This window comes from Solea senegalensis, linkage group LG1 (assembly GCF_019176455.1).
Source record: "Solea senegalensis isolate Sse05_10M linkage group LG1, IFAPA_SoseM_1, whole genome shotgun sequence".
Taxonomy (NCBI): domain Eukaryota; kingdom Metazoa; phylum Chordata; class Actinopteri; order Pleuronectiformes; family Soleidae; genus Solea; species Solea senegalensis.
In genome coordinates, this window is record NC_058021.1 from 26,209,854 (window position 1) to 26,225,829 (window position 15,976).

A 15,976-nucleotide genomic window follows, 5' to 3' on the forward strand; every position below is an offset into this window, starting at 1 on the left:
ATTATTTTAATATTTCACACTCCAATCTATGTGAGACGGCGATTCTCAAACAAGTTTTCTTAGACCCCCGGGGGTTATTTCTGAAGTCACCAGGCAACTCAACAACAGAGAGATTAAAAATGAAATTTAATTGAATAATCAAATTAAAATAAAGCTACACTACATTCACTACATGTGCAGAAAAAAAACACTTAATCATCATAAGTGTTCTAAGTAGTTTGCTAATGAACAAATGGCTGAACAAGGAAATGAATACATAACAATTTCAAATGATACGGATGAACATATGAAAACAATTGTGAGAGTAAGTTAAAATAATAAAATATACAGTATGAGTAACATAAGAGTGAATTCCTAAAGATTATGGTATGGTAATAATTTAGTTCTAGGGAGGTAATATTGTAGTAAAACCATTGTATTTCCATCTTAATAATAGCAATGATAATAGTGTGGTAATAGCAATGTAAAATTGCACTAATACCATGTTATTTATGTTCATGTAAATCTATTCAGCTAATAACTGGAATAACTTTACATGAAATTGTCTGGGAAACAAATTTTGCCTCACACACATTCCGTTGTATTGTCACTGTACTGTAGTAGTGTTGCCACTAAGGGTAATAAATAATAGAAAATGTAATGAATATGTAGGTTATGGAAAGTAATTTAAGAAAAGATGAAGAAAAAACTGCACTAATTGAGTTATCTAAATCAATTAAAGGGCTACTTCACCCAAAGAATGTATTGTTTTTAACTGATTTAATCTTAGAATCTTAGACTTTCTCTGTTGGAAAACAGTAAGTTGGGATTTCCAAAAATTAGATAACATTGACGAAACAGGTCAAATTTAATCCAACTCTAATCCAACTAATGCAAATTAAACAAACACAGCAGCATCACTTGACCAAGTGGGAAAAAAATGGATGAAAAAGCCCTTTAAGTAAACATTTGGGTGAGGATGGGAGGCGTTACTGAAGGGTTACCTGAGTTCATCTACTGCAGAGCTGTGTTATGGTAAAATCTCCAGATTTATAGAGCCCTTTTTTTTTTTTTTTAGTAATGACATTTTATTTTAGCTACTCACCCATTCACACATACAGTAATGGGGTTTAGTCAGTGTCTTGCCCTGGGACACGTCAGCACGTAGACCAGTGGAGCCAGAGATCTCAGCCCACAGTTGTGCTCTGCTCAGCACATAAGGTGTAAAAAAAATGGCAGAGACCTTACGTCAATTAACAATCAATGCAGACGCCGTACAGGACGCGAAGACGCGCGAGAATCCAGTGGTCGTGACGAGCCGCGTGTCACGACAGTAGCGGGACTCCCGTCACTCCCCACACTCAACCCTGTCGACAAGACCTTTCCGCGTGTCCTCAAACACACTGATGCATTCAATTTATTCATGGCAAAAAGGAGGGGTGGAGATAATGGTGGCACTGCATGTGCGTGCGAGAGCAGGGAGAAGGCGTGGAGTGGAGGGGGTGTTGCAAAAAGATGCACAGACACACGGTTGGGGGAGTGTGGGAGGAGCAGTGGAGGTGCCAGGGTGATGGATGAGAGAGGAGCTCCTCTGCTCAGCAGAGTTTGGAGAGCAAGAGTTTAAAAAAGGAGACGCTGGTCTTATAACTAATGACCCCCGAGGACCTGAGGGTGGAGGCTGGAGAAGGCCCTGTTTAGTGTATATGAGTGAAAACATGGTTGATGTTTTGAAAAAAAGACTCACTTTTCAGCGTACCAGGCCACAATTAAATGATATTAAAAGCCTACATATATATATAAATACATATATATATATGTATATATGTATATATATATATATATATATATGTATATATGTATATATATATACACGGTATATCCAGCCTTCGTTTTTCAAAAGACAATGACGATGTCAAATCGACTTTCATCTTTGCCGAGCTTTCTGTTTTCAGTGAGAGCCAAAAGGCCTTTAATTCTCTGATAAGTCCACTAATCAACTAATACCACGGACGGAGCTTAATCTCATCAGCTCTTCAAGCACCTTTCTGCCTTTGGTCTCCATCTCGACGTCAGCACACACACACACACACATATGCACAGAGTGTGTGTATACTGTGATGAGCCTGAATGCATTGACGCACCTGCTGTGATATAACTGTTTATTTCTCCCTTCCTTGCACATAGCTGCACATTTACCCCCACGAAACACATTCTTGTCTGATCTCATTTCATTTAGATCAGATTATGAAATCCATATAATTAGATGGTGTTTGTGAGCAAGTGGCTGCAGCGTACAACCAAACGGGGGCTAATTCAGATAATATTGAAATTCATTAACCCTGAGATAGTAATGAGGAAAACAAAGAAGGTATTAAAAGCAAATGGTGAGGCAGATTACACACAACAAACAAAAAAAAGTACAGTATAATCTTTCAATAGGGCGTGATTTTTCCCACTTTGTTGTATTTCCTTGTGTTTATATTGTATATTTACTTATTTATTACTATCCCTCTCTCACAGCTTAGTGGCACTATTAAAGGATTATATTATCTTATCATGGATGTCTTTGCTTATTCTATCTTATCTCACCTTTCCTTGCATATATTTTTATTTTCTGACTAAATAATCGGTCCGCGAAAATGGAAAGGGACATAAAAAAAAATCCCCTTTAATTCCTTTTACTTACTACAAACAAACATACTGTACAGAATGTTAATGTGATGTGTCTGAGTCATACAGTGAGTTTCCTTCTCTCTCTCTTTCTCTTTAGCTCTGCGCGTCTCCTTCCTGTTGCTCCACAAGTTCCCACTGACACAAGCAGGTAAGGAAAATAGCAACGCCGTGTGTATGATAATTAGCAACTTCATGCCTGTACCTTGGTAACTGTAGAGATCTCCCACGCTGTTCTGACGCGTGATATGCTGCCAGTAGGCGCTGCGTGGCAGGGAGATGGACTTGGTGAGTGTCTCTCTGGAGTGGATCTGAAATAGACAGAGGGGAAAATTTCACAGTGTCTCTCACTTTCTGTCACTCACTGACAACAGGGGGGAATTATATTCAGCTGTATTTGTACGGTTGCATACGTTATCTAATAGCACCTCGCGGAGGAACAACAGTTTCCACAGTGAGCGAGCAGGAAAACATACCTTCACATGTTCACATAAATATGTACAGTACTGTATGTTGCTGTTCAAACTACATGTTTCCACGCTGATTGACTGAAATGATGACTTGTAAATGTAAAGACTTCACCCTCGAGCCAATTCAATGAGTGAAATTTATCAAATCTGCAATTACTCAGTGGGAAACTCGTTTTTTTTCACTCCGCAAACCAGAGTGATGACTTTTGTTTAGCTCTCGGTGTGATTTACAGAGCTGGGGGTAAATACTGCATTTGGAAACATTCCCAAATGGCGGGGTCCAAGAGCAAGGCCATACGGTCAAGGCTCATCAAACACCAGGCAGGCCCACATAAATAAAGACTAAAGATGAGAGTAGGGGAGGAAGGGAGGAAGGAAGGAAGAAAGGAAGGAGGAAAAGAAGGAAGAAAAGCAGGACGGGGGATAGTAAGGGTTGTACACAGGCTTTGTGATGGAAGAAGGGAGCGGGTGCCAAGATATCAGGGGGTCAGATGTTATCGCCAACGAATGCCATATTTGTGATGTAAGAAACGACACAACAAAACCTTCAGAAGATAGTCTATGTATGCAAGTGTCTTTGTAAAGTTAAGCTTTACTAAACGAGAAAAACCTCACATTGAGAGTGAGAACCTCTTCTTCAAGGGAGACAACTGTTCCATTATGGAGACTTGTCTTCATTACAGGGACATAAACATAAGACAGCGTAACATAAATTAATAACTTTCACACAAGCGAATACATGTTTTCATGTGCGGGGAAGGTTATGCATAATTTAAGTTTAAAAAATGAGTAAGTCATAAATGTGTTTTTTTTCTGCTGTAAAGGCTGATCTTTTCCGGATCGGTAGTCGTCATGGAGACAAAATAGTCCTAATGTGGCAATAACGGATTTCTGAGTTAATCGTTAAAGTTGTTGTGTTATGTGATTGTGGTTGGGTTAAGGTTAAGAATGAATTGGTTAAGGACGATGTTAGGATTAAGGATTTGGTGAAGTGCAGATTAACTGATGTCAATGTGGTGTCCTTGTATGTTTTTGATCGTGATATCAGAGAGAATGGTCATTTTCACATCATTATTCTCATTTTCAAGACATTCTCTTCAGTCTGTAGAATAAGATGTGTATCGATCAAGACAATAATTCATCTGAAATGATATTTTCACACATATTTTTTGACTTTAACAAATATTGCGTCTCCTGCGTTTTAGATAACATTTCGATTAATTGTGTCGGCCCTAGTGTGTGGTGATGAATAATCTGTGAATAAATGCGTCCAGTGTAGCTCAGCGTTTCTTCCAGCATATGTTGCGACAGAATATTTTAGCAACTGTATGAAAGTGTAGGGACACGCGATATCAACACATTTAATGATTATTCCTTGAGTATTGGCATGTTAACACGTGCACTCATTCTTTAATGACAATTTGGCAATGCAAAAAAAAAAAAGTGCTGTTGTGGGAAAATCTGATAAACAACCAAAAATGGAACACTGTACCTGGGAGCTTTTCTCCATCTCCTCCATCATCCTCTCATGCTGCTGGGCAATGGCCAGCGTGGCTGAGTGGACCCGCTGATAGATCATCTCCCCCTCCCGCGTCTGGAACGTGAACAAACCCTCTCCTGTGTCACACATCCTGCGCCAGGAACACACACACAGAGACGGGGAGAGGTACACACACTTAGATTGCTGATTTAAAAATATGCAGTTACAGAGAGACATGGTTTAAATGGCTCAATGGAGTCAAACAGCCTCTCATACCAATGAGGAACATGGCAACTGTCACGGAGTTTGCCTGAGGTGCTCTGCGACAAACGTTGATATTATGGGATGGGCAGGTTCCCATAGGTTTCTTTGACAGAGTTATTATGACATTTCAGTCACAGACACCACAGAACATCAGCACAGATCTGCGTGAACACCCACCTCCCCGACTCAAAGGTGAACCAGGTGGAGTCTCGACCGTATCTGCGCAGGGAGCTGAGCGGCCACATGACGAGTTTGAGGCGAGCATTGTGGATGTCCCACAGGTAGATGTTTTCGTGGGTGATCTGCATGGTGCACTCCCCGTAGATGTCCAGGTTTGGCGTGGGCATGAGGTACACGTTGAAGCGTTCTGGAAAGATTCATATTCAAAGATTGTCCAACGATTAAAATCCCAGTTCAACGGATCATTGACCTTTTGGTTTGATGAAACGGTTCTAATGTAAGCCTTTCAATATTTTATCCAAATATAATGTCGCTAAATGGAGAATTGGGCTATCACAGTAGTGGGGGTTAAAATCCTATTTGAGTTCAAAATAAACAGCCTAAAGGTGCATCAGACTCTGAAGTAATGACCATGTGGTCCAGTAGAGGGCAACTTTCATTTGATACACTTTGAATTGAATGGGTATCGGCAAACCAGCAAAGATCCGCCAATATCAATAACGACTAAAATAGTAGGCTAAAAAAACTGCTGACATCTGACACGACATTAGTCTAAAAAATATGTTTAGTAATTTCATTACAGAAAAGATTAAATAACCTCTCAGTATCGATTATTGGGCCAAGCACTCCCGATATATTGGCAAAAAGTCCAATATGTGCATCCCTACTTAAGAAAAATAAAACAGCAACTTTATTAGGGGTGGGTCAAAATATCGACCGCTCTAAAGTCAACAGTCTCTGCCAGTTTCAGTCGCCGGGTGTCACTACTACTACGACGTCTCACGGTGGCGCTGATCATATGAGTGAGGCAAAGGGATTTTACAGTGGGATAATGGCGGAGACGTTCCATCCACGTTGAATACATAGACTTAATGCACTTTGTTCTCTATGTTGTGAATAAATAGAAAAATCCTGGACTTTTAACTTTTCCCGGACATTTTGTTTTCTTCAGTTTTAGACAGACATCGCGATGTATCGCTATCTGATTGTCTTGCAATATAGTGATTACAGAATCGTTGTATCGTGATATTTTTGGTATCGTGGTGTCAATCTTCTTGTCTTACGCTCAACAAGAAAATGAAATGTTTTCCAAGATGTTGGATCATATTTTTTAAACTTAACCAGAATTCTGTATGTAGTTTTGTTCATTTTTTAAAATAAAACATGCTGCAAGTGAGTCAAAATTGAACCATGAAGTGCCAGTTCCTTAAAAGTCAATCAGTGGATTAGGATTCACTTTGCTTGGTGGTAAGCAGTCATCCAGTGAGCTGGGCTGGGATCATTGACTTTAATCTAACGCTTTATGGCAGACAAAGAGGGAGGGGAAAAAAGATAGAGAGGGAGAGGCTTCTCCTTAATCTAAAATGAGTTCTCACTAATTATTCATAATGATTCACAATAAGCCATGTGTCTGCAGTGGACAGAAAATACCTATGTCATAGTGTGGCTTATTTTTAGGGACGGTGTAAATGAACTCTGATCTAATTATCGGCCCAGGCCTTTTATGGGTCGGGGCCGCTGATTGAAACGTGGTCGTGGGCCCGAATCTCTCGTTTCATTCACTGATTCACTGCCGTCTCCATCTGTCTTATGACACACGTTCTCTGAGCACCAAACAGCAGAGCTTCAGCCAGATGATGAAGAAGAAGAAGAGACAGAGGGATTGTGTTGTTACAATTGAGTTGTGTACTGCAAGCTGTCAAAACTTGTGTATTAATGTCCTCAAATAAAATGGGGACCAAGTTATTTTGAAGAACACAATTTGACTTTACCGCTGCAGTGAAAGTAAAATTGCTTGTAATGACAGCAGATTATTTTCAATTACTCGTACTTTTACAATTTTTAAGATCTTCTTTGCCTGTTGCCCTTTCGATTTCCACTGCGAGTGAACAAATTACACCCGAAAGAGCTTCACTGTGAGAGCTGCACCCCTTGTCTCCTTTCCATTTCCATTTCCTGTGAGTGGAATATGTGGGGAAGCACATTTATTTCACATGGCCTTAGGAGCCATAATCTCATCCATCTCTGTGACAAGCTTCATTATGAGGGAAGCCAGTGATGCACAGCATTTCTCATTAGGCCTGGAACAGAGCCCCGACCACAGCCTGTGACCTGTGCTCTAACTCACACACACACACAGGTTCCCTTTAACACACACACACATTCAAATCTACTTCTGAAGCTAAACAAACATGTGCTACTGTTTCCAAAGACTGTTACCAGGGACTGTGGATCAGATATTGACAAAAAAAGGCCCCTATTAACTAGACCTAATTGGACAGTGACTGTTCTGCTCCCCTAACCCTCTGAGGGCTCAGCTGCATTAACACATATGGGCCTGGACCGCAACCACTAACTACTAGATGGCAGGCAGAGTGTGAGAGATTGACCCTGAATAGCTGTCTGTGTTAGCAGGGACTAATTGGGCACTCACCGTTCTGCTCCCGCTGCACTCCTGCTGCTAACAGGTCTGGCTCTCCCAGGCTGATGTCGTTGAGACGGCTGCCCAGGCACTCTATGCACAGCAACTTGCACCATTCCTCTGCATCCAGCTCTGCACACACAGCAGCACAGCGTTAAGGCAAGTCCACCACACACACACACACACACACACACACACATATGCACACAAAACACCTCCCTCCTTCATACCCAGTGCTGCACACTTAATAAAACATGCTGTTTAAATTACACTAACACCACTGTGCTGCCTGTGGCATGTTTACCCATATGCATACACATATATCACGATATATTTCAAAATAAAATGCTACATGTAGAGAACACGAGTACAGCTGACAGCACCCGCAGGCGGGAGAAAAATCCATCTTATTGATTTGCTTCAGATTAAAAGAGGCAGCAGGTTCAGCAACGGCCAATGACGGATGAATGTTCTCCTCCCTCCTTTGCAAAACTCAGTCCCCTCCTACAATATACATGTGAGTAGATCTGCTAGAACAATATGGCCACGGCCACAATTGAAAGTAGAGATCATGTCTTCAATCAATAAGCTATTTACCAAATTGAAGGTGGGCTTTAGCTTTAGCTTGTTAATTGAAAAGGAAAGAGAAATGATTTACACAAATGGTGAAAGGCGCATGTGCTTACTACTGAAAAATTGGATGAGGGAATGAACACGGACATTGTGGATGACATTAACACCAGTTAGATTAGGTTAGCACAAAGACTGCAAATACTGAGACAGATAGTTTGACTCTTATCTGTGAAAAAAGCCTACCTACTGCAGTCTTTAGAGGACGAAAATGTCAACAACTTCAGCCCTGCTCAAAACTGCCAAACAATCAATCATTATGAGGTTTTAACCCTTTAAGTTTTATTGTTTGATGTCATTATTGTTATTTATATAAAAAAAACACCAAAATATGTCAAAGATTAGCCAAAAAAATACTTTGAAGCATTATTAGTTTTTATGTAGCATCAGATTTATGATTTACGGATTTCCACTTCCAAAAACTGCTTTAAAGTGCAGTAAAGCACAAAATGTATAGTATGGATTAAAACTTGAAAATATTGTTAAAATATTGAATTATTATCAGGATTTGGATGCCATTTTGATTACATGATGTGAATATCTTTTATGAAAAAACACAGGAAATTTAGTTGTATGGAAAATAACAAGTAATCAAGTAATCGGACGGTCATTTAAAGGGTTAAAATCCTCAAAATTATTGAATGTTTGGTAGCTGTGAGCAGGGCTGAAGTTCATGCAGAAAAAAGAAAAAAAATATGAATCTGTAATGTTTTATAGCAGTTTTTGGAAGTGGACATTTTTGTCCTCTAATGACTGACGAGGGCAGTAAATTAAACTGATGCCGGAGGGTTAAAATTAGATTGTCTGATTAAAATCATTCTTTATTTAAATGAGCTGCTAGGAATTCATCAATTTGTGAGATCAAAAACTATACAGAAAGAGAAAAGTTTCAGAAGAATCTTTCAGTTCTTTGAGAACTGAAGCACAATGCGTCACACCTAATATTCCTATCTGAATGGACATCAAATCAGAAAAATCTAAATAGGTACCTTGTGAATCACAATCAAATCAATATGAGAAATCAGTGGCGAGACAAAGTCTATTTATTGGCTATGGGAGATTAAAAAGAGAAAAAGAGTTGGGGTTAGCAGCCAGATTACTGCATGCAATAACCTGCTGTCTACATGCAAAGCCTTCTCCACACAATGCCTCTGTAAGTTGTTTATAAGACAGTATGAATGCTACTTTGTCACTTTTTGAACCATCCTGCCTGCATCCCATAATACTTACTAGCTGACCCAAAAATGGCCTGCAGGTTATGAGATAATCAGCACATCACGGCAAATAAGTCCTTTTTTTTAAAAAAAACAACAACCTTAAACTACTCCTTTTAGGCTTCATGAGAATATAAATGTAATGAAATGTTGGAATATATCACAGATATGAATACTGCCACTGAAAGTTTTAGCCAGAACTCGCGACAGCTGGCACGACGGGAAGGGAGGGCATCCACAGAAAGACCGAATCAAATACAAATCTGCAAGTCTGTGTGGCAGTCTGTTGTTTGTGAATACAATTTTTCTTCCTGTTAAGGAAAAATATTGTGTTTACAATGGAGACGATTTCGTTTGGTGAGAGTTACTGGGGTATGAAATGAGGCAAATGCATGAGTTGTTTATCTTTGTGGAGCCCAGTAACTCCGAGCCTTGTGAAATTCTGGGATATATCCACAGCCAGTGTTGTGTACAAAGACGTGAGGAAGTGTGAGAACTCTGTGGCGCCCTAGTGTGGGAACGTTTCTGTGCTTAGTCGAGAATCATCATATGCCTTGTGTAATGTATTTGGTGAGTTAGGCACCAGGATTTCATTTCAACCAAGCTTGTGGAATCGCTGGAATCGTGAGACAGCCTGTTTGTCAGATCAACTCCACTGTCCAATGGGGACAGCTATACACAACTTTGCAGGGTGAAGGAAAGGTCTGCTGTTGCCTGAAGCGCTTCATTCACACACACACACAACAGAAACACACACGGGCGTGAGTACAGAGCTACAACAGCTCTGCATTTAAGCTCCCTGCTCATGCCTCCCCGCATTCAGCTCTTTCCATTCAGTTACTATGGCCTTTAAGTGCCTCTAAACTCCCACACTTTTAAGGCCACTGGGTGGAAAATCGGCTAAACAAACACTTCATCAGCACTGAGGCAGCCTCGGCAGTCTGTGTGCTATGCATGAAGAAATTCGGTAAGAAGACGTCCCAGTCTGTTTTGGAGCCGTAGGTGTGTGACGGAGAAGGATACAGAAGCAGTTCAGGTTAGCAAAGACTAGCAAAGACAGTTGAATTAACAGTTGGTACCGGTTCACAAGGTCCCGATTCAAGTCCATTTCTGATTCAGTTTAATTTTATTCATTTTTAATTCATTTTGAGATATTTCAGTTTTCATAACCAATTTTACGAGAATTAATGCAGCAAAATTGTACAAACTTTGGATCTCTCAAACCTGATGCATCATTAAAAATATGAATGATTACAGTAGAAATTGACCCCATTATTGCACTTGACCACACAGTGCATAATTCAAACATGAACCTTATAAAAACCTGTACAAGTTCAAAAAAATACTGCCTAAAAGCGCATTAGACTGTTTGAAATGACCAATTTAGCACAGAGGACATCAGTGTTCCCACCAGACAAGTCTCACAAGACCATAATAGTCTCGAGAGTGCAGAGGATACAGGAAATTCAAAGATTGTGATAAGGATTTTATGAATCAATATTGGATCTTTTTTTTTGTTGCCCCCCAGCCCTAAAAAAAATAGCTTCTCACACGTGATTTTATTCATAAACTATTCATATCTCGCCTCCATCAGAACTGCACCTTTACAACTGGCATTAAAATGACAGTTATCTGATCTGCCAAACCACTGCAGGAGGTGGTTCAGAAACACACCGTGACCATATTGAACTGAAGTTTAAATGCAACTACGTGAGCGGAAATAACTGCATGGTCTCCTCTGCTTTCGTCTGCTTTCCTGCTTCTTGTTGTTGATATGGCAGCTCACAGACGGGGAGGTGACCGTGACTGGACAGCAGTCAGATGTTGATGTGGACACCACAGACACACCATTTAATACAGGGTGTAAGTGTATGTGAAGAAGCGCTATCCGATCACTATCTGATCACAGAAAACACATTCTAATGCCAGGTGGAAAAGGGGGCCTGACACTCTCACAAAGAGGTCAGTCACTGTCTTTTGTTCAGTTCCATGTTTACACTAAACAGCATGGCTTTGCCTGCGTGGAGGCATCAACGAAGTCGTTATAAAACATAAAACAAAGTGAAATAAATGAATGAGTAAACATATACCTTATCCACATGAGTATGTATGTTTTTGTTTTGCAACTCATTACTTTTGCTTTATTTATACCAGGTGCTGATACCAGTGAACCCTAAAAATGAGGTTGAAAAACACTTGGAAACAGTGATGCATCCATGTTCAATTCCTGACTTCAGCTTTTCCTTCCCTGCCTTGTCACACTCCTAACTCATGGAACAAAACAAACACAATCAGCTTTGACCAACAAAGCCGTGGTGAGTGCAACATTGATCACAACTTACAAATACTGCTGGCCTTGTTGTATTTGCTAGCAACTGCTATGCAATCAAATTCTACATCTTAAATTATTGTATTTTGAGGCATGTTCATACACAGTACAGTTTTTAGCCGATCTGATCAGAGATCACATTTATTTTCTATGTCTAAAATGTGTTTTTGATATTTTTAAAAGTCTCAGAACTTGTCATAAACGAAGGATATAATACAACCTGTTTAATGAAAGAGTTGTATTACTCAAGTCTGATACATAGACTGATAGACTTCACAGAAGCACATTAAGGTCCATCCATCAGCTTCTTCACATCCTTCTCAAAAAAATGGACTGAGCTCAGCCTATCATTTGCTGGCTTCTTGTCCTCACATTAGAAGCAATCTCTACTGTTACAATCCATGACTGGGTTGAACATTACTGCAAATGATGCCAGTATAATTTTTCAGAACCGCAGTAAAAAGAAAAAAATCAATATTTCCTCACTATTTATGTAGTGCAAATGAGCCATAATTGGCCCCAAACTCTAAATCTCTGGCGCTTGTTTCACCTTTTTGTTTCTCTTCTCTTGCTTTCCCTTCTCATTCTTTATCAACTTCTTGGCAAACTTTTTCACAAACCATCACTCAAATCCTGACCTGTTATAAATAACGAAAAATAAATCCCCCCCCTTGTGAGTGATTGTATGCAGGACTAAATTGAATTTCTGAATGGAGCAAAAAAAAAGGAACTTACCTGAGTCACAGGCAAATAACTTGGACGTGTCATCGCAGAAGATAATCGCCACAGCGTGCTTTTTTGTCTCCCGTGGCATCCGGGTAATGTTCTTGACGTTATGGAGCTCAGTGATCTAAGAAGGAAGAGGAAGGAAGCAGCAGCAGCAGCAGCACATTACACAAATGAACACAGTCAGCAGCAGCAGCAGCAGCAGCAGCAGCAGCAGCAGCAGTGGTGAGGCTGAATTCCCATCCTGCGCTGCTTTGCTGAAAGTGTGAGAGAAGTTCAGGGGCTTAGCATATAAAACGAAGGCTGAGTAAAATAGAAATCTCAAGGGATAAATAAAAGGTAGTAGTAATTTGCTGATTATGAGGAGAAAAGAGAGGAATTGTGCATGCTATATCGCTGCAGCAGTTATTTATTTACGTCATGTAACCTGACATTTACACCAGAAACACTGTGCAGCCACTGTTTGAGTGTCTCTCCTGCTTTAAATCTGCGATCAAAAGCATCTGAATCACTGTACTAGGAGATTGATCGTGAATTTAAAAAAAATAAAGATTACATTTAACTGAATATTGCCTGCATTTACAGGCTGTTTTGTTCAACAATCTCCTCTGTGTTCACTCGACCTGCGAGATAAGGCCCATTACATTATTGTAGTCCATTGTGTGCTAACTGTGGGCCCTTTGCCAAAACTGTTGGGAATGAATTAGCTGGGCTCGCTGCCCGTACAGTAAAGCTTGACTGTTAAAGGTTAAGAGACTAAAGCTAATAACACACACAACATATGTGGACAACAGATCTCTTTGCCTGATAGCACCGCGCGTAATCAATTTCTCCCTCTTTTTGTCCGATATCCTCGTCTCAGTGTTGAGACTGTGCCGAGAAATCCAGTGAAGTGTCTGCAACGGCAACGAGATCAGAGCAGAGGAGAGGAGGCTGTGGATATTGTAAGTGTGCTTTTTTCATTTGTTGTTTCTCATTCTTCTCAAAGATAATACTTAAATATTGATATGATATGAGGTGTTTTCTTTTTTTTTTCCCCTCCTGTGAAGATAAAGTATTTATTTGTCCTCAGGCAGGCTATTCATATATATATATATATATATATATATATATATATATGTATATATATATATATATATATATATATAACTGACACAGAGTAAGCATCAAGTGTGGAAATTTCAGAGCTGTGAATTTCTCATCTCTTTCTCCGTTTGTGTTAAGTGTGCAACTGTGTGTGGTTCAGCCTTCCTGTGCCTGCGTGTGTGTGTGAGAGAGGGAGAGACTTGGGAGCATTTCCAGCCTACAGCAGTGGAGTCTGAGCAAAGTGAGTTTCCTCTTCTTCTTCTTCTTCCTCTTCTTCTTCTCACATATGAAAGAGAGCCTCACTTTGACAGGCAGGCGAGTGACTTTGTGAGGCTGTTCAAACCGTGTCATTTAAAGCATAATTAACTGTGTAGCAAGAGCCATTTATGTCAACAACAATATCTCTCTCGCACTTTGCGGAACGAAAGTGTACGTCGTTAAAGTAAAAAAATAAATAAAAATGGGACGCTGCACCACGGCTGGTAACAATATTTTTAGAATAACAACACACTCAAAATTTGCATCTGGTTTCAATTTGTGACACACGAATAAATATAAATAACACTGCTCATGTACAGAAAGTGAGGAGTGACCAGGGGGGTTGATGAGGAATGAAATCAAGTGGTTTTGAGGCAAAATAAAAACTTTATGTTACTAGGGAGCTGCATATGTGCATTTTATGGGTTGTACTTACATATTAAAAGTTATTCAAACAAATAAAAAGGAAGAGGTGAGGTATAATCTGCCAACTATTAGCCTTGTGATTGAAATCAAGTGATTTTAGGGCAGAATAAACGTTTAGGTTACATGGTAAGTAAGTGGGAATATTCATTTTATGAGTTGTACTGGCCCTGGGGAACAATGGGGAGACAGCCTTTCGCTGTCGTCACTCCCAAACTCTCTCATAAACTGCGCCCCCACATTAAACTTGCTCCCACACTGTGTCAGTTTTTAAATTCTTCTCCTTGGCGTCCCCTGACCAGTTTTCAGTGTTTTATATTTTTTTTATTGACCTTGTTTCTGTGTTTTATTGGTTTTACATTCTGTTTTCTATTGTTTTTTTCTAATGCTTTTAGTTTCCATTGTTTCACATCCTGTCTGTTTTATGTATTTGTGCGATGTACAGCACTCTGTTGTTTTTAAATGTGCTATAGAGATACTGTACATTTGGATTGGATAAACTAAATTTCTCAGAGTTGTCTAACACACTCGGATAATGTGATTGGAATTCAAATTACAGCTGCGTGTACATTCAGGCAGACTCAAACTGGCCTCAGTGCTCTGCATATGCTCCATAGTTCACAGTCTTCACACGCCCTGGATTTGACCCGGAAATAATAGGAAAAGCCAATACACAGCAGAATTTAGGTGCTTCACGTGTCACTAACTAAAGTTGCTGTTATCTGTGATACAGTAGGTCAGAAAACACCTAACACTAAAGCTCTGAAAAATCTGTCAGTATCTATATTCATCATGATAAATGTCAAACAACTTAAAAGCTTGAATTAAATTTTTCTCCTTTGTGGACAACAACAACAAACACATGTGAACATTTCACACGTGTGAGACCTTTATGGAAAAATCGTGTGGTCTGTTTCAAAGTGTGTTTGCACGGCGCATAAACGTTAAATCGATATATTGAACCATTGTGATATTGCCATTAAAGAATTTTACATTAAGATATACAGTAAACCCTGAGAGTTAGATATCTGAGATTAGGCATGAGCTGATACGATACTCAGTATTGGTATCGGTCCAATACTGCATCGTCATGGGAGAATAATATTTGTTTAAAGCGTCATATTTTGAAACGTGACTGTATCGGACAATCGGTATCACGGAAAAGTGGTATTGTGCCATCTCTATGAGCACTAACAAAAATTACAGATTAAGTTCAGGCGAATGTCATGGCAGAAGCTTAGTATGGTCATAAACTACAAATGCAATTTTTCCTTAGGGGTGAATGAAGGTGTATACTGTTCCAATTATCATGGAAACTTATTCAGACCACACTAACAGCTATTAACATTTATAAACATGTGGTAAATCCCCCAAAAAAACAAGAAAAAGCTGATTCCTTTAGTAGTGGTTTGGTAAATCGGCCACCAGCGCTACCCACTTCCTCCCAAAGCACTGCTGCGTCAAAGGAAGCCCTCGAACAGGACCTTTCTTGATCTTTGCGGCGATGCATTACCAGATGCACTGATGCATGTGTGCGCACATTCATCGCTCACTTCAGCGCCGGGTGTATGCGATGCCTCTGGGAGGTTACGGCCTCACAGGATGCCCCATGTGACAGCATGATGTAGTAGGCAGCCAGATATTTCATTCACAATACACGGCCGATACAGTGGTGGCGAGGGATGTTAACAAAGTGGATTAAAACATCAACCCCGGCCTCATCTTTTATGTATAACCTCGCGTTGGCTTGCAATGTGGCAAAATGAGGGATTTATGAGAAAGTTAATTTCAAAAGAAAGTCTATTACACGCCACTAAATCGGCTATCAAACTGTGTCCACTAAAG

General features: G+C 39.9%; 1 protein-coding gene and 1 long non-coding RNA gene across 4 annotated transcripts in view; one reads left to right on the forward strand and one right to left on the reverse strand.

The window, feature by feature from the left end:
* The window catches only part of dok6 (docking protein 6), a 48,119-nt gene that overhangs the window by 7,969 nt on the left and 24,174 nt on the right, over positions 1-15,976 (reverse strand). Inside the window, exons 3-7 of the mRNA XM_044027891.1 lie at positions 12,374-12,488; positions 7,478-7,597; positions 5,041-5,230; positions 4,612-4,750; positions 2,855-2,960 (exon numbers count right to left, since the gene is read on the reverse strand). Coding sequence (XP_043883826.1) covers positions 2,855-2,960; positions 4,612-4,750; positions 5,041-5,230; positions 7,478-7,597; positions 12,374-12,488 — 670 coding nt within the window. The remainder of the gene's footprint in view (positions 1-2,854; positions 2,961-4,611; positions 4,751-5,040; positions 5,231-7,477; positions 7,598-12,373; positions 12,489-15,976) is intronic.
* The window catches only part of LOC122770779, a 43,325-nt gene continuing 38,816 nt past the window's right edge, over positions 11,468-15,976 (forward strand). For all 3 annotated transcript variants that reach the window (XR_006360550.1, XR_006360553.1, XR_006360551.1), the window contains exons 1-3: positions 11,468-11,624; positions 13,227-13,308; positions 13,589-13,691. This is a non-coding gene — a long non-coding RNA (uncharacterized LOC122770779). The remainder of the gene's footprint in view (positions 11,625-13,226; positions 13,309-13,588; positions 13,692-15,976) is intronic.